This window comes from Echiichthys vipera (assembly GCF_963691815.1).
Source record: "Echiichthys vipera genome assembly, chromosome: 5".
In the NCBI taxonomy this organism is placed as follows: Eukaryota; Metazoa; Chordata; class Actinopteri; order Perciformes; family Trachinidae; genus Echiichthys; species Echiichthys vipera.
This window is the reverse complement of record NC_139830.1, coordinates 11,937,084-11,955,630: the sequence shown is the minus strand read 5'-3', so window position 1 is coordinate 11,955,630 and position 18,547 is coordinate 11,937,084. Positions and strand designations below refer to the sequence as shown.

General features: G+C 40.5%; 1 protein-coding gene across 1 annotated transcript in view; it reads left to right on the top strand.

Annotated features, from left to right (window-relative positions):
• sphkap (SPHK1 interactor, AKAP domain containing) overlaps window positions 1-18,547 on the top strand; it is a gene marked incomplete at both ends in the record, with an annotated part of 50,070 nt that overhangs the window by 17,504 nt on the left and 14,019 nt on the right. Inside the window, 2 exons of the mRNA XM_083914426.1 lie at window positions 9,445-9,547; window positions 10,799-10,909. Coding sequence (XP_083770552.1) covers window positions 9,445-9,547; window positions 10,799-10,909 — 214 coding nt within the window. The remainder of the gene's footprint in view (window positions 1-9,444; window positions 9,548-10,798; window positions 10,910-18,547) is intronic.

Below are 18,547 nucleotides of genomic sequence, written 5' to 3'. Positions count from 1 at the left end.
ACAACACTGACATACTATCAACTTTTAAGTTGGTACAGTAAACTTGTTAGGAAACAGTAAATGATTTACTCATAAGCGGAGGAGAATTTTTTATTCATTTGGTGTCACGTTTGTGTTCATCTCTACTAACTGCACGGGGAAATATCAACATGTAGGACTTGCTCTTGGGCTCCCTCTATGGTTGGGAAACAGTACTTTCTTCGACTACTGTCGTAAAACTACTTACTAGTAATCCAACGGCATAAGAGCTTAGTCGCCATCGGTGGTGAATGCCTCTTCCTCCTTTAGCTTATGCTAGCGAGTGATCGCTGGGCCAATATTGATCCATGTCCGCCCTTAAAGATTGTCAGTATTCCTTCTCTTTACTTGCTCTCCTAAGACAAAACCTTTGTTTTCTTTGGATTAGTTTCATTTTCTGCCTTGACATTAACACAGTACACACAGTCTACACACGCTGTACCCGCCCAAAGACAGGCATACTGATGCTACACTAGACAGCTGTGCTCTGGAATCCAAATTTGAGGAAATGGAGGGGGGGTGGAGTTTGCTGTAAAGAGGTCAAATTTGTTTTGTAGTTTTTTTGTGCACAGTGGTCGACTCAAAATCCGAAGTTGCATTGTGTGTCTAAGAGCAATAAAGCGGCAGACTCTGTCACGATACCACAGATGTGTCATTAAACTTATTGCAAGTTGATGTACCATCACAAGGGTCTTGGAAATATATTGTTAAGGCTGAGAAACTACATGGTGTTGCTTTACTGGCTAAATGCTCTACTATGTTCACCTGCTAGTCTAAAACTGTGTCTACAGGGAGTTTTTAGAGCTTTTATCCTGAAAACAGCTGCCTGCTGTGGCCATATGTCTTCAAATTGCATCTTGATATATAAAACATAGATTATTGAAAAAATGCCACCTGTAAACATTATCAAAAACGTGATTTGATTTCATGAAAATCTGAAAATTCCATGAAAAATAATTATTTTAAGTGCTCATTTATTTTACTGAAACATTTACAGCTATTAAACTTATTGAAAAGATTTGTTTAAAATGTTTTTCAATCAAATTCTTATACATAAATGTGGGTTGATCCCTCGTCCTCTATCCTACTTATCCACACTTCCTGTCTGACTGAGGCAAATTGTGGCTTAGCATCAAGCCAGTTGATGCTTCACTTAATGCGTGCCAGAAGACAGGATTGTCTTCATCATCCTTTAATATCATACTCAGTTGGTTTACCCTCACGCACACAACTTTTCAGGCTGCAGTAACTTTTGAATATGTGTTTTACATATCAGAATTTGACCTTACTCGCCACCTTACTTGCCTGTTTTAGAGTTTATTGGCAGAGTTTGGAGAATTGTCTCGACAGCTTATACATCACTGCGGAGAGACAAAATATATACTGACATTAATATCTGAGTTCAACTTCTATTTTATCTGTTTAAAATCTAATTCAACAGTTTATTGCTACAATGTTACCAGAATATTGCATCTGTACTTGACAACACAATATCTGTTGTGAACTAGACATCAAAGCAGAGCTACAAAAAGTCCAGACGTGAACTGCAGGTTGAATAACATGCTCTTCGACTTCCAAGCTTACAACTTTTCATTTTCAAGACCTGTTTACTTATACATGACTGAACTCCCAGCCCCCCCGCCCCCTGTAAGGTTGAACCCTTTGCACTCCTGATGTTCTAGAATTATCTTTTTTATGTCACAACCGCTCAGATTCATCATCTCATCTTCTCCTTACTCTCGCTTTCCTCCTCACGTGCCGTATTTTTGTTTTGTTGTCTGTAACTAAATTAAAAATAGCCCCACTGAGACATCAATACTGACAGTGGGAGCCTGTACTCCAGCTCATTCTCTCTTCAATTTTTTTCCCTCTCAGCTCCTTTTCTCAGATGTCTCCTCTGTGCTGATGAGAGCAGTCTGCGCTTTCATCTTCACTTTATTTGTCCTTCTATCTTTTATTTTAAGAACGTGTGCAATGGATTAGTCCCCCCCACTACCCCACCCCCGAGAAGCTGTTGGATTAAGATGAGTGGAGGGCAACAGAGAGGATGATGATGATGGAAAAGAAAAAAATAATAACTTCAGGGAAGAAGAAGGCATGATGAGGAGGAGGAAAAAGTAAGAGGAAGTGGTGTGAAGAGCAACAATGGGGAAACACTGAAGGAGTCAAAAGAGGAGCATCATATTTTCTGTGTGTTTTGGACTAAACATCTGTGAGGTTTGGTATCCAACATCTGTGCAGCTTCATGTGCCACACTTTATATTGTACGTCTTCTTGGTAAGCTGTTACTGGTTGTTTATTATCTGTCTGTCGACTCCTTTGAAAAACTGTTGCTATGTGTTTATAGCTGTTTCAAACCAGTTTGAAGCCCTGCGATCTTTCGCTGGAACGCATGCTGAGTCTGAATGCCACGAGAGCTGTCAGAGCTGTTCTTTCTGTAAGAAACAAAGAAGTTGCTCCTTTTGTGAGCTGTCAAGAGTCATTTTCACATATGAACACCAGTCAATCCCAGTACCGGGGCCAGTTGGTAAGTCTTTCAAAACACCCTTTTAAAAAAGATTACATACTACATTGTTGGTGCTTCGGTTAATGTGTCAGGACTCTTATAATACTACTGCAAGGGTCTGGTGTTATTTGGAGCAGTATTAGTGGTTAAAAAAAAGGTGTTTTATGCATTCAACTTGCCGTCCCCAAGCTTATCCATGTTAGCTGCATTTGGCTGTACGCGACTGTTAGCGTCTGTCCCGGATTTCTAGTAGTTTGTACACAGAAAATATTGTCTTGATGGCTTATTTCATGAGTGTATTTGCCTTAAAAGAGCCTGGGATGATTTTACACCGGAATTTCACTTTAATGCTTGAAGTTCTTATATCCTGTGGTCTCTAGTTAGACACTTAAGTTGCCATCTTTGTGTAAATCCCAATTCTTCTTCACCCTCATAAGTTTGTTTTCTTTTGATTTTGGCGAGACAGTCATTAACAACACACCCACTAGCTTGCGGTGAATTCTCTGCACAAGTGGCTGTATTCACACACTTGGGCTGCTTCAGGATTCACACAGCAGTCGATTGACAAGCAACATTTAAAGACAATGTGAACCGTCAAACAAAAAATCGGATTTGAGCAATAAATCGGAATGGTGCATTAAGACTTGCAATGTGAACGTAGCCTTAGTGCTGACCTCACATGACCCCATTTACGACCGACATTAAAATGTGATGTGTACCTGGATACACTCAAAGATGGGGGTAAAAACCTGCAGTCACAGAGCGCAGAGACAAATGAGGATGCGGAAAGTCTCTCAAAGGCATTAATGATGTCGCTTTGGCTGCACACACAAGAAGTGACTGAAGTTGTTGTGTGAAGAATAATGAGATCTCTATAAAGAAGTTCAAACCCTGCTTACTTTCACAGCTCTGCAGTTAGTGGCCATGGTTTCTTCGGATTGCTCCACCAGAAAGAGTGCTTCAGAGAATTAAACAAATCCTTTGTTTGTGTTGGGATGCATGCCCCAGTCTCACGTTGTATTGCACTATTGAAATAAGTCTGAGTTTTTTTCTAAAAACACAATCAATGCAATACATACAACAGGGAATTAGAGCTATGGATTGTCATACACCCCAGATACTGTATGTGCTGACCAGTAAATTCTACTTTAGGTAACAACTTAGGTATTGGCTTAACAACGAACAATGAACGGTTCAGTGATTACTGTACTTTTAAACAATGAGCAAAATAATTTAAAAGCCATCAATATACGTCAACCATGACCAACTAATACAAATTCAATATCTTTCTTATTGGTTGCAGTGATTAAAAGTGCTTTTTCTTGTACTGTCTGATGTAAAAAAAAAAAGTACAAATCTGTGCAACAGCATAAAACCCAACACATCATCCCATACAAATCTCTGGCTTTGTGGTGATGCTGGTATACTCCATGCTCTTAACTCTGATCCCACATCTATATTTAGACTGTGCAGGTGATGAAGGGGATTGTGTTGATGTTGTATTTGGGTCACCTTTTAAGGTCACTCATGCACAACACCGAACAGCAAAAAAATCTGAAAGATGATGTGGGAGTTTCTGTTCTGCCAAAATACTTTTCAGCTCCATACTTCGTACCTAATATCTGTTCTTGCCTCATACACATGCTTCTACTGAAGTTACTAGTTATTTGATCAAAACTGCAGCCTGTAATATGTCGGATTAACTTAAATCAGCAACTTAATTACTTTGATGTATTGGAAATATAGCGACAATAGCAGAAAGAGAGAGCAGATCCACTGTACCTGGTATTAATAAGGCTGGGTACCAAACTTTCATACTTTGGCGTTGACCCAATTGTCTCCATAATATTGAATATCGAAAAAAAAAAACCTTGTCATTCAATACCCAATTTCAGTACTGATCTGTACCGTAATGTGTAGGGTTGTCATTTATTTCTGTTAAAATGGATTTTACGAAATTGCCATCAAAAAATATATAGTATCAAAGTCAACCAGTACCGAAAATGTTTTGATACCCAGCCAAAAGTAAATACACTCATACAGAGAGTAGAGGAGGAAAGTGTGTGCGTGTGCGTGTGTGTATGGGTATCACACATTATAATACATTTTGGTCTCTTGGCACTTGATTTCAATAAAAAATATTCTGCTGGAGAAACTGTTTCCTTCAGCCGTGGAGCGTGAAATCCGATGGTACAGTACACAACCACAGAGGTCATTATCAGATGGTGAAAAATGCTGGCTAATGCACAACTTCTGCTATTTATATCACAATCTATGATGGGAGATTTGGGAGTTAGTTATGTCCATACACAGAGCTGAATGAAGACTTTGGGGACTATTGATTAATTCAAAATGCTCAAATATGAATAAATGGAAAAGGTATTTCATTTAAAAATGTTTTTAAGCTAGGTCTAGTTTGTGTTTTGTAATCATGCATTCCCTGTGAGTTGCACAACTACACTGAGAAATCACAGAAATCTGTTTTTTGATATTGTTAGTTGAATAAAAGCAAGTGGCATCCAGAGGGAGAGAAATATCAGGGAACACATAACAGCATGTACAAATCTTCTTTGAGGTAGATGCACGCTGAAAATAAGCATTCCCTTTGGCAGATCCTTTTTAGTAGAGTGAAGATACTTTGGCCACCGTACAAATCCACAAAAGCATTTCACACACACAAACAAACACACACACACAGATCACAGCAGGACCCCTGCTTTCTCTAAAATCTATTTTCCCGAATATCCACCATTTTCTCCGTTCTCTGCCCGCCACTTTCTTACTCCAGCAGTCTCAGTAGGATGATAGAGAGCTGAAGGTTGTGACTACTTAAACCCCTGATCCTGATTATATATTGGTATGTTATAGAACACATCCATTACTCTCAAGGCTCTTTTACTGAGGCTAAGGTGATGAAGATTACTGCTGTCTCGAGTGGCAATTGGGAGTCTGGGATATATGTGTGTGTGTATGTGTTTGCAATCCTTATATTTCAGCTCAGAGGGGGGGCAGTGAAATTATGTATGCTGTTTCTCTAAATAACAATGATTTTGGCCACTAAAGACAATTTTCACTTGCCAAATCAGAAAATTGACAACTAGTATGCCAGTTGCTGACCTGATTATAGTGTGGCTCATTAGTTGTACAGCGCTGGTATGTCAGGCATTCTCCTCCCCTTCTGCTCTCTCTACTATTGGGCTTAGCGCCGCCCTGGACCATCTTCATTGGTTTGAAGAAATACAAACAAGCCAGAGCGTTTTTTCACCTGTCCCACGCAGAATTAGCTGGTGTAGCCAGACCATACTCCAGCACTGTAGGTCTGGCTATGCAAGAGTACCTTCATTATAGTAATACAAAAATGTACGATACAACTTAAAAGCTGCAATTTAAAAAAACAAAACAAAACTGTAATATTGAAGTTATCACAGATATGATCACCAACAGAGCAGCTCCCCTCAGCCCTATGGAGTGTTTTACGGCTCTCATCAACCTGTTTCCGAATGCAGTTGGCAGCAAATGAGTGCTATCAAACTGTACTCTGTCTGCTCGGCACCAAACAGCACACAGACAAAGTTTGCAACTAGCTGGTGAACACAATAGAGAATTTAGCAGGTAAAGAGGCAGACATTTCCCTCAGGAGTTGGTGGAGGCCAAAAACAAAGCTTAAAAAAGGGTGACTGTTAGACTTACATTTAAGTCACCTTAAACCCCTGCTCAATCTCAATAGTGACTCTATGTTATAAATAAATGTCACAAATTATCGGCTGATATAAGCCGGCATCAGCGAGGTTCTGTAGGCATGATTCATGTTCCGATGTATTCAACTGTGACTGTACAGGCAGTTACCACAGGACTCAACGTTCAAATCCACTCACTGTAATTATACCAAAGAAGATGCATTGAAGACTGTGATATTACCATGGAGACTGCTCTATGAAAGAGTCTAAGTTGTTCTCCTATAGTTTGGAAACACCGTCAGTGACATCTGTTGCTGGGAAATAAGCAGGTGTCTGTGTGCTTGTTGACGGCAAAAGGCAGGTCAACCATAAAATTGCTACAATGAACAGGGGAAATAATGAAGGGGAAATTCAGATCTGAAAGTTGGAGTGATGTCTGATAGTGTCCTTTAAAAGCACGTCTCATCTTTATAGATGGGTGATTTGTTTCAGATGTGATGGAGATATTTAATGACCATTTATTTCCCCTTTATTAATCCCCTATTTCACCATTGTTGCTGCAGTTGGTGCTACTTCTCCACATCAGTGTTTAGAAATTAACCACATACAGTATTTAAAGGCTCATTAATGTATTAAGTTCATATTTGGTGTATTAGTAGCAAAACAACTACGTACATGCGCGTGCGTCTGTTTGTATACATGCGTCGACATGGACTGACGGTATCCATGCCCTTGCCTGCGTCGTGCCGCTCATTACGTTTTGATCTTTGCTGGGCTCCTGAGCCTGCACTCGGCACTTGGCGGAGAGACGCGCAGGGCAGGCAGTGGTGTGCTGCTGCTGCTGCTGCTGCTACTGCTGCTGCGGGCTCACTTCACCACAGTCCAACAGTCACGGTAAAGCTGTGTTGGATTCCTTCAGCGGTCGGTCGTAGGTGCGCACCTGGACCTGTGAGTGTCCCGGGGACAATTACGCATCGAGGCGCTCCGCTGTACCTCTCCTTGTGCCCCTGCCCCCATAGAGGAAATAATCACATCGGTTGAGGACAGTTTGGCTATTTTTGTCAGAATGGCAGGCGCAGAGTGTCTTCTGAAAACGCCAAGGTAAGAGGCTGTTTTTTTTTTTTTTTAATGTCGATGATAAGCGAATATTCCCAAATCAAGAGAATGTCTTTAGACACTTAAATTGCACGTCATGTATTCATTCGAAAACATTTACTTATTTATACTGTTTTTGTAATATTCCCCAATATTCTACTATAATAATCCACATATGGATTTGCTGTCATATTTGTAGCACTGTTCTCAATTATAGTATTTTCGATCATTTTACAAAAGCACCTGCAGTAAGTGAGTGTGATGTTCCATTGGATCAAAGCGTGGTCTTTCGATTGTGCACAAGTGTTTCAGTTTGTGTTCGGGGGGAAGCGCACCAACATCCACGCAGGGTGTTGTTGCAGTAAAGCCGCTCTCACAGTCGGCTGTGAGTGTTTGTGCAGTAAACAAGATGTGTCAGCGTGCCTGGCCTGGCTTACAGAAATGTGTGGCGATGAAGAAAAGTGCACATCATCCCAAACCTGCCACATTGATTATTTTGTGCAGCTGAGCTCTTTTTCCAAGGCACTGAGATCCCAAGTGTGCCTGCAAAAGTTGCCTGTTTTGTGCTCCACTCCATTGGCCCACATGCTTTCACAGTGCATTACAACAAGCGGGGCCGGGGGCAGTCTTTCAAAAGCCAGACATTTCAGGGGTTAATTGTGTCCTCCACACCAGGATGGCTGCTGGGGGGGGGGGGGGGGGGGGGGGGGCTTCGGGCCGGGAGCGCGAAAGCGAACCGACCTGTCAATCACCACCGTGTCGTGATGCAAAGGTCGTTAAGTGCAAAAATGAGAAAGGAGGTCGTGTGTGACGAATCCTGTCCCGCTGGTCTTCTTCGGCTATCTGCAGAAATCACTCACTATTTGCATGAACACCACAGACACCAATATGTCCTTTCGTCCTTTTTACTGTGTTTTTCGCTTAAACATTTTTTTTACAGTCGTGTCATTCGCTTCCACACTTCTGCTTGCATTCAGCATATTCACTGCATAATCTGTGTGTGTGTGTGTGTGTGTGTGTGTGTGTGTGTGTGTGTGTGTGTGTGTGTGTGTGAGTGAGTTGCCTCCCAGATACAGCAGCCTATTTTAAAGCACATCATATCCACTTATTTCCAGTACATCATCTTTTTTTTTCTTTTTTCTCTAAGTATCCAACATTCACTTTTCCTGTGACGCAATCATGTGCATCAGGCATGTTAATTAACTGCAAATACAGTACATAGTGTTGTGTGATCCCTCAGGGCTTTTAAAAATGAAATATGAAATATGTGGATTACAGAAGAAGAAAAAACAGCTTCTCCTATTTAAATATGCATCCTCAGCCTCTTAAGTTTTCCAAATTGATCCTCATTAATGCCATTCCAGATAAGCTTTGATTTAGCTTATCTCAGTGAAAGCATGCTTTGAGGATAATGATGCCTTCCTGGGATTTTTGAGTTTCCTATGTTGTGTTTAGCTGCGCCGTCTGACAGACATTCCCATCACCACAGGGTTTTTTTTTATCATTTTGTTCGTTGCACCAAATGAAGGTCACATGTTGTTTGTTCTGCTGTAATTTCCTGTCGCCGTTGCTGTCAAAGTGAATTTTTGACACTTTAATGCTTATTTTGGTATAATAGCCTGACAGCCTTCTACAAAAATCTACAATTCTTTAAGGGGGCCCAACATGCAGTGGGCTTTGTGTTCTGTGTCATAAGTGCTTTGATGCAGAGAGAGAGAGAATTGCTAAAGAAACTTTTCAGCTTGTGCTACAATGGCTTTTCATAAATAATGATGTGATAAAAAGGTCTTGACATCCAAAGAGCAACCCCTTAAAGCACTCTTCAATAAACGACGGGAGGTGTCACCGTGGTTGGCCATAATCTTGTATGTATTGTTAAATGGGGCATTAGAGGTTGCCCTAAAGTGGCGGTCTTCCTAGCGTGGGAATAATCTAAGTAAAGGAATTAAGCATTGGGCTCTTGACATTATTCTTCTGTCTGACAATAGCCGGTTAATTCATTGGCTCTGTGCCAAACTTGTACAGCATGAACACATTTGACAGGCAATGGGCTGCTCCCACATTACTGATCCCAGAAAAGGGAGATGATGAGCGTTTGACAAGAACTTGCTCTGACAAAGTCATCTCTGTGCCTTTTTTGCCTTCCAGTAACTTCCAGTCATCTGCCATGTTTGAAGGCTCAGAGGCTGTCGAGGTGGAGGGAGGCGGCACCGAGAGCACAGTGGCCTCGTCCATCAGTGCCTGCAAGAAGGTAAAAAACAGGATGGAAGTGTACAGCTATCTACCTGTGTGTCTGCCGTGTGACAACTTGTCAACCCCTTCTGCTTTTTGTCTCCTTTTTTCTCTGTTTGTGTGCCTGTGCACCTGTCCACATCATATCTGTCTCCTTATCAGTTTATCTGCAGTGCAAAATATTTTCATTTCCTCCTCCGGGGTGCCTGTGACACCCAGGGGTCGTGCAATAAGAGGAACAGCAGGGCCTTCGGGTCAGCCCAGTAGATTTATCTTCCCTCCAGTGCCACAGAGACAGGAGGGGAAATGGCACAGATCAGTGGGCTGAGGTGGAGGCTGGATTGAATTTTCTTTCAAATGTGTGTATTTGTGTTACTTGTGTGCATCCCTTACTACATGTGTATGTGCCAGTGCTTGTCCCTAATTAGCCTACCACTCTAGATCTTAACTGACTTCCACTCGATTGTCTTGTAGTGGCACAAGGTGTCTTTCTTATAATTAGGACTCAGGCTCCGCTGACCTGCGACAGCAGCCTTTGTTATAACCACTCTCCGTGAGATCAACTACGTCACCTTTACCTGGCCCAGGGCCGGCACAGATGGTCTGTTCCTGAGGCAGCAGGCATGAGGGGGCATGATTTGTCACTAAAAATACACAGTGCACACATGTTATATCTGTCATGTGTTAAATGAATGCGTATAAAGGATTTTATTTATAGCATGCTATTCTATGCTTTTATCTGCATTACATGGGTGGTGCAAACATTTTTTTTCCCCATCTTTTACAAATTAATAAATGTATACTGTATATGCCATATGGTCAAACTCTAGCAACGTGATAAGCATCAAGGGACTCTTTAATTTCACCCTTAAATAGAAATTGGCATCATGATTGAGTGGTTATTAAAACAGAAAGAAAATCTATAGTTAATGATAAATCAGTATGTCAGTCAGTGCACTTGTCTGTCATTGACAGAGGCAGCTCAATGACTGTAGGTTTCCTCCTGAAGACTTCATTAAAATGTCCCTCCAGGGAGGAGGCAGTAACTGTCGTATATACACTGTGCAGTGTCTGGTTAGCTGACAGATTGTTCATCCTGTGTCACAGACACTTGTCCTCAAATAAAGGTCCTTGAGAAAGGTCAATTGATCCAAACAACCAGAGGGGGAAACGCAGATCAAAGTGTGTGCGTGTGCGTGTATGTGTGTTTTTGAAGTCGTATGTGTCTCTGTATGGCGTACCTGAGCAAGGGTTATTCTGTGTGCTGCAGGTGCTGTGCAGTAACAGTGTGCTGGACTCGTCTGAGCACTGGCTGACGAATGAGAAAGCTCTGTGCAGACTGGGCCTGATGGACGATGACACAGAGGGCAGCTGCACCATGGTGAGTAGCATACTGTAGATGATGAAACATTCACACTCGTTTGGCAACAAAGAGACCAAGGAATCTCTTTTGTAGTGTCTCAAAGCTGCAGGAGGCGTGTTTGTGTCCTCAAATGACAGCGAGTTAACGGTTTGACAGTAATTATGACATCTAGACATCTTTCTTCTGCTTCTTCTGTGCGGCCTCATGGAGATGTTTGGTAAAAAAATGGGTTTGCAGCAGGTTGTTCGTGCGCCCTTGCTGCTGTTTAGTTAGACAGTCCTTGTTCTTAAGGTTTGGTGTCTCATTTCCTGTGTTAAGTAAATGTTTTAAGAAAATGGTTGTGATTTACAATGGCTCTACTTATATTACTGAGTTGTGCAACTGTACAATATATTAAAATCTAACAATGGAATGTTAATTTCACTCTGTTAACATGCACTTTTTTCTGTTAAGAGAGAATTTTGTAGACAACGACAATACTGTAGTAGAAACTGTATTTTAAGACACTACTGCAAATAACTGAAGAGAAGATCTGTTGAAATTTGTGATTGACCAGTATTTGCTCTAAAAAAGTGAAGCCTTTTATAACTGTACTTCAGAGGTGGAGATGGCAATGAACCGCTGCTTTTCGACCTGGAATAAAATATCTGAGTGCCTTGCCCATTGGTTATATGGAAGGTAAACAACACCTTAAATTAATCACAACATCATGTAGGTCAGTTAGGTCATATTTATGTGTGTTAGGTGGCACCCTCTAGTGGCCGTGGTTGTTTTGCGAGAGCAAATGAAGCAAAGTGGCGCTGTATAGGAACCATAAACTCTGCGTAAGGATGAAGTTTGGTGTGGTGGATGGGTCAAACAATTGCAAAAATTTCACCCAGGAGACTGGAGTTCTTGTCCCATGTGAAACCAAGAGTTAATGGTGACATTTTGTAAGCTAACCAACTTCCTCCTGTGACGTATTTACATCTGTGAAGTACTTGTGTCCGTAACCCATTTTAAGCCAATCCATGATCTACGCTAACCCTGAGGGTTTCACGTAGTTTTATTTCTAACATTAACAACATGTTTAAAACTCCGCCCGTTTCACGATAGAATGGTCATTAGTTACAGTCACATGATTAAAACTGCTACTGCGGTCAAGTGTTTAAAACGACCGTTTCACAATATTAACTGTAATGGTTATAAATGTCATTCTGGGAATCACTGGCAATCGTCTTAGCTAATCTGTCGTGTGGGTATGAGGATGTGTTGCATTCATTCACAAAAGAAAAATCGACATGTTGGCATTGTTGCCGGTTCTGTGAATGAAAGGAGGAATTTATTTGTGTTTTGCATTCCTGAAAATAAGTTGGAAAAGTATATTTACATAATAAAATACTTCACTTTGCTGCTTGCAATATACCAGAGGATTTTCATAGGGAGTCGATGTTATAAACTAGGCAATTTCATTCTGCAATAAGACTGTTAAAAGCTCAATTTAGTCTCAGCAGGCAATGTATTAAAGGAAGATGGTTTCACCATCTCTGTTGTGATGATTTTATGACAAATTAAAAAGCTATCATCTTTGCTGTAACACAACCTCTTGAGGATTTCCATAGTTTGGCTCTCTCCTTCTGATAATGAGAACTACACTCTTGCTGGACTTAAGTCCTCCATCTGCTCCTTCTTTCTGGGGTCTCCGCATGATAACTGTACACATGTGTTGCTGTTGCTATTAATGAACCATTTTCCGGCTTTTCCTGCCTTCTGTTCAGTTCATGCTGGGGTACATTTAGCAGAGATGCAAATCTTGAAACAGCATTAAAAAATTGTAATTGATATTTGAGCTGACATGTCGGGGCAGACTGTTTCACATCCTGTAATCAGATTCCTACTGAGCTTATGTCTGTAACCATTAAGAGTTGCTATATATAGTTTTTAATTGTGGTGTTTTCGGCCTTTATGAACACTGATCTACATAATTTGCCGTTCTTTACATGTTGTCATGTGTCACAACAGTTGCTAAGGAACAACAACATTTTGAGACAAGAAGTGGCAAATGACACAACACAGAAAACATACTATAACTTGTATTAAAAAGTACAAGATATAATGTTTGAAATGAAAAGAAGGGTGTAATTTGCCAACACAAATCACTTGTTCATATGTCTACTTTCTCTTCAGAATTTGATGTTCAGTGAGGATATTCTGGACACCTACGTGTTTGGATGACTGAGGACATTGTTGGTCGTTTAAGCAGAGACGTGGGACTTAAGAGAATACATCAAGGAACAGAAGCAAAAAAAAAAGAAAAAGAAATACAAAAGCTTTTAGCTGTAGAAGACACAGATGCTTTATCCTCTCTGTTGCCAATTCTGATGTGTCACCTCTAATCACTCACTCATTGTAAAATGCAAGTTAAGCATGAATTGTATCTCTCAGTGGTTCAAAGGCAGCCTTTCAAAGAGCCATTTTATTCTTATAGTGTATAGATTCAATTTTACAACAGGCGTGGACCAATATAAACTCCATCTAGACATAAAATATCATATCCTGAATCAAGCCCAGGATATTTTATAGAAGATCAGGTGTGCTTCAAGATCTCTACTGTAGGTGGGCCTCATTAAAGACAGTCTGTTCCCTCTAGTAACATCATCTGAAATATAGTTTCTGAAAATGAAGCTCATATTCACCCAAGCTTAGCTGAGTGGCCTGCAAGAGCAGTGGGGGTCAGTCTCAAATATCTGGATGGTCCTTAAAGAAATCTTCTCAAGGAAGGATGCTCAAACACTTAAAAACATGTTTATTTGCAGACTAAAAGATGATTTAGGGAATGCAGTTTTTCCACCACTCCTGGATGGAATGCCATGAGATCTGGTACACACATTCATGGTCTCCTTTTAACTTTTGAGTCTCGCAAAATTTCCATTTTTCCAAAACTTTGGTTTATGGCCAAATATCTGCAAATCTAATTGCCTTCCCATCAGTCTTCACTTTTACTTTGAAGCCATAATATCCTGGATACGGGTGCTGCCATTTGGCTAATTTAAAGCCAGTCTGCACAGCAGCGATTGGACAGTAGAGCCAATCACAGCTGTCAATCATGACATTTCAACCTGTTTTTATAGCATCTAATAACTAATCAAAACCAAACCTATCAGAAAGATGAGCACTTGAACAAACATCAGCATGATAATAACTAAATGACAACTAAAATGACAGAAACCATCTTTGATAGAAAAAAAGGTAAGGTTTAGGTCAAGGTCACTATGACTTCATAAATCATGTGCAGTGTCAGAGTCATTAGCATGGCTGTAAACTATAAGTTGTGTTTTAGTCTGATTTCCATCTCTCAGTTCATAGTACAGTTAATGTTTTAATGGGAGGTTAACATAAAGAATTAAATAACAAACGGATGATTACTCACAGCAAATGACCATAGAGTTTTCAAGCCGTAAGTAAAGGATGCAAGAGCTACTTGTCATCTATTTATAATTCCAGGTTTGAATTATGCAGAATACATGCCAATGAACATGTAAAAGTGTGTTCCCATACTCCTTCCTAAAACATGTTTGATTGCCATTACCAAGGTAACGGGAATAGTAGTAATTTAGGTAAGAGCACCGTTCTCACACACTCACATCACACATCACACACATTCATAAGTGTGAGCATTTAATGTTCCTGAAACCCCCAGACACCAGCTGTATTATCTAGGACAGGATGTACACTGGACTTAAATAACAAACTGCGATTTATCAGATTTTTTCAGAATTGTTTTATATGTGATACAGCTCCCATGATATACTGATACAAATTTGGCAATACAGTACCCATTCATTAAAGTTTAGTGGATTTTTTGAAATGCTGTTTGTGACGCCTGCCAACTAGAAAACAAAGAGACTTGAAGACATCACTCCTTGTCTCTGAAAAACAGACTTTTCTGCCTACCTCAGGTAGGGATTATGTAGACAGTTTTATCTTCATTTCACAAATTTTTTTTGAGAAATGTAAAAGCAAAGCAGCTTTATCTTCAGTTTTTGTTTCAACAAGACACTGGTCGTTTGTTTTTCTCGACTTTGTGCATGTTTTCTATGAATCGGAGGGAACTTTAATGCGAGCGAAACAGATGTGGCCCGTCCTCCCACGGCATCGCTCTCGGACTCTGACATGACAGATCGCTCCTGACTCTCAATTTGCCGTTCGGTGTTTTCGTGGCCAATCAGTCAAACGGGACCATACGATGGATGACACTGTGTGAGAAATAAATTCTTCCGTCCCGGCCTGAATTGTACAGGGAGGCGGAAAGAAGGCAGAGTTTGAAAAACGGAGAGGAAAAAAAGAGAAGAGGGTGAGACAATGCTGATCCAAAGTTCTCTGTCAGCGTAGAGCGATACATAAAGACACAGGCCACAGGGTAATGAGGAGTTTGACAATTTTCATTTTGCTGACTTTGCCTCTTTTAGCTTTAATGGAGCAAAGCTATTATACAGTAGTACTGAATGGGGTTTGGTTAAAGGTTAAAAGCAGCATACTCTGACTTAACTGGAAGCTGACTATAAACCTTGATATCCACAGTAAAACAAATTATTCCATTAGGTTGAGTTTTCTAAGAAATGTGTGTTTGAGACTCGAGATAAATCAAAGTTTGCGTATTTAGGAACAGGAATAGTCCAAAACACTGAGAGAAGAAAACAAAAAACTGTGAGCTAAATAAAAGATAAAAGCTTTGGATTTCCTGCGTTTCGCTCTATCTGTCACCGCTGGCTACATTATGTTGTCATCTTTGATCGCTCGCTCATGTTTTAATGCATGAAGTCACAGAGAAGTGTCATGTTGCTGAGATAGTCACACTGAATTTCATCACACCCCTGAGAGATTTGACAGGGGGAGCATTTTGAAGAGGAAAACGGCACCTTTTTTGTGTGTGTATTTGCGAGCCAAATGGATACATAATTGCTGTGCATCTGATTTACATGTTGCATCTCCTTCTGTTTTGATGTTTATAATGTATGTGACGCTTAAAAATTGAGGTTGCAGTTGTTTTTTTTCAGTTAAGTTTTCAAATGCAGAATATCTGGTCTAGTGAGCATGCAGCGTCCCTCCTCAGCGCTCATCTGTCTTCCTGCTTTGAACCTGGAGTCCCTGGAAGAGAGTGATCCATTCATCACCCGGATTCAAACATTTCACACTCTGGTAGTGTGTTGTGTCCTGATCTGTCCCTTTCCCGGCCCAGAGAGAGGGAGAACAGGATAAATATGCCATCAGCCGCCGCAGCAGCCTTGACTTACAGCAGGATCAGAGCAGGAAGAAAAACCTCCTTCCTTTCTTTTTCCTTTAGACTGTCCATTCGACATTATGAGAAACTACAGTCTTTGGTGCAGGGTTGTGCTCTACAAGTGAGAGCTTCTTGCTTAAAAGTAGCTGCCCTAATATATAGAGCTAGGTTATATTAGCAATAGATGTTATTGGGAACAAAAATGTGTAAAACAGTTTTTTTGAAAAAGGGGAACATCAACACACCACCAGCAACATTCAGTGTCTGGACTAAAGCCGGCTGCAGGCATCCACTCTGTCCTCACTGGGAACAAATGAAAAAAGACTCTGGCACTCAAAAAAAAACGCTATGTGAACAAAGTCCCTTTGGAGATAAGATCCTAAGTGTAATGGAGCACACGGATAGCAGGTGGAAAATGAGAGCCAAGTGCATCGTCATCAGAGTCTCACATTTGGCGTCGAAATATCAGACAAAAAAGTTAAATGGATCAGAGAACTGTCACACGGTTTCATTGCTATTAAATAGCAGTCTGAACCCTGAAGCACACGCACACACACACACATACTCAGAGCTGTTTGAAGTGCTAGCTTAAAGTTAGCCTAGCAAGGAATCAGATTCAGCAGAGGTAGCAGGAGCTGTGGAGAGTGACAAAATTAGAATTAGATTGAATGGTTGCAAAGTTTGCTGTTTGCTGACTACAACACTGGTCAATGCAGTAAATGTGGTAGTATTACTACTACTGGAGTAGTATCTCAAATACTGCTACTGTCAGTTGCATGAGTGAAATCTTGAACGTGTCCTTACATTACAGGATCTAAAGAAAAAAAACTACTGTTACAATTCTGACATGAATCACAGACGACGGACCAGGATCAATAGATAGCGTAATAAAGTGGCTGTACTTTTGTCTCCAAAAAGGTGATTTAGTGTTGTCATTCTTTAAGGTGACTGCACCAAGAATACTGGGGGAAAAAGTGGACCAGGCTCTCACAGTCGTGCGTGCGTGCGTGCGTGTGTGCGTGCGTGTGTGCGTGCGTGCGTGCGTGCTGCATATTTCCTGTTTCTGTCAGAAGAAGAAAATGCACAGTTGTTCATCAAGGACACACCATCCAAGATCCTTTTTTTGAATTTAGTGGTAAAATACTTTAAGCAAAAATTTTGGATAAGCAGCTCAGTCAAAGGTAAAAAGCCTCGACGACCTCAATGTGTAGCATTGCAATCATCGTATTTGCTGTTATGCTTTGTGAATAGCTGATTTTATCCATTTTGTTAGCACATACTTAAATTTATGAACATAAAATAAGGCTGTTCATAGTCACCAGCCTGTGAGATCAGCATGACTGTCTTGTCTCTACAGCTTGTGGGTCGCATCACAAAATTAACATGGCACAGTTACAGAGCCTTAATGATGTTACCCCCCCCCAAACTTCATTTGAATAACATTACAAAATAAAATGGATTATAATTAAAGTTTCCATTCCCCGAGATAAGTCAAAGCACTTAACAATAGAGGGAGCTATGTTTAGTTTTGTGACCTCAGAATGAAAATGAACCTGTATATTTGTAGCAGCATTAGAGACATTTTCAAGGCAGCATTGGTAGAGCTTCACAGGGGCTATGGGGAATGGAAGTTTACCTAAAATTACAAAGAAGCCATATTTTATTGTTGATTTTTGGAAGAAAGACCACCATAAAGGGCAAAAAGTACAGTTTCAAGTCATGAAAGAGCAAAAAAAAAAAAAAAGGAGTCACGGTTAAAGAAAAAAAGGGAGACAGAAGGGCAGCAGCTGTGTGTGGGAGGATCAGAGTAGTGAGCAGAGAGGGAGGGCTACTGAGGAAGAATGAAGCTTTGATGGAGAAAGGATACTGAAATGTTAGTTATGATTTGCTGTATTGACCACGTCTTTGCACATAGAATTGTATTCAAACTGTGGCTAAGTATCTGCATAAGCTCTAGATGTAGGTGTGTGTAGTAGAAAGAGAAAAATCTGCCTGCCTGACAGTTTTGTAAATAAAAGGCCAAATGGGATTTTATGCCTAAATCAATTGGGACAATTGAACCTGTGTGTATGTGTATGTCTGCATTGAACACACAGACACACACACACACAATAGCCGAGTATGCTGTAGGACAGTCTGCTTTGTTGCCTAAACTTAAGTAATGTTAATAGATTTTTTTTTTTTAATTCACAACATTAATCATGTGTTAAAAACTGCAACCGTGGAACATCAAAAAGTTACCTTATGTGACGAGTAGGGAATGAGAACGGGTTGCAGCAGTTAAGAAACGTTGCTATTCAACTTATTTGCAGAAACACACAACATTGGTTTATTCGGACAGCGATAAATCAAATAATAATTACACGAGTACCGTGTAAATATTATGACAGTTATTT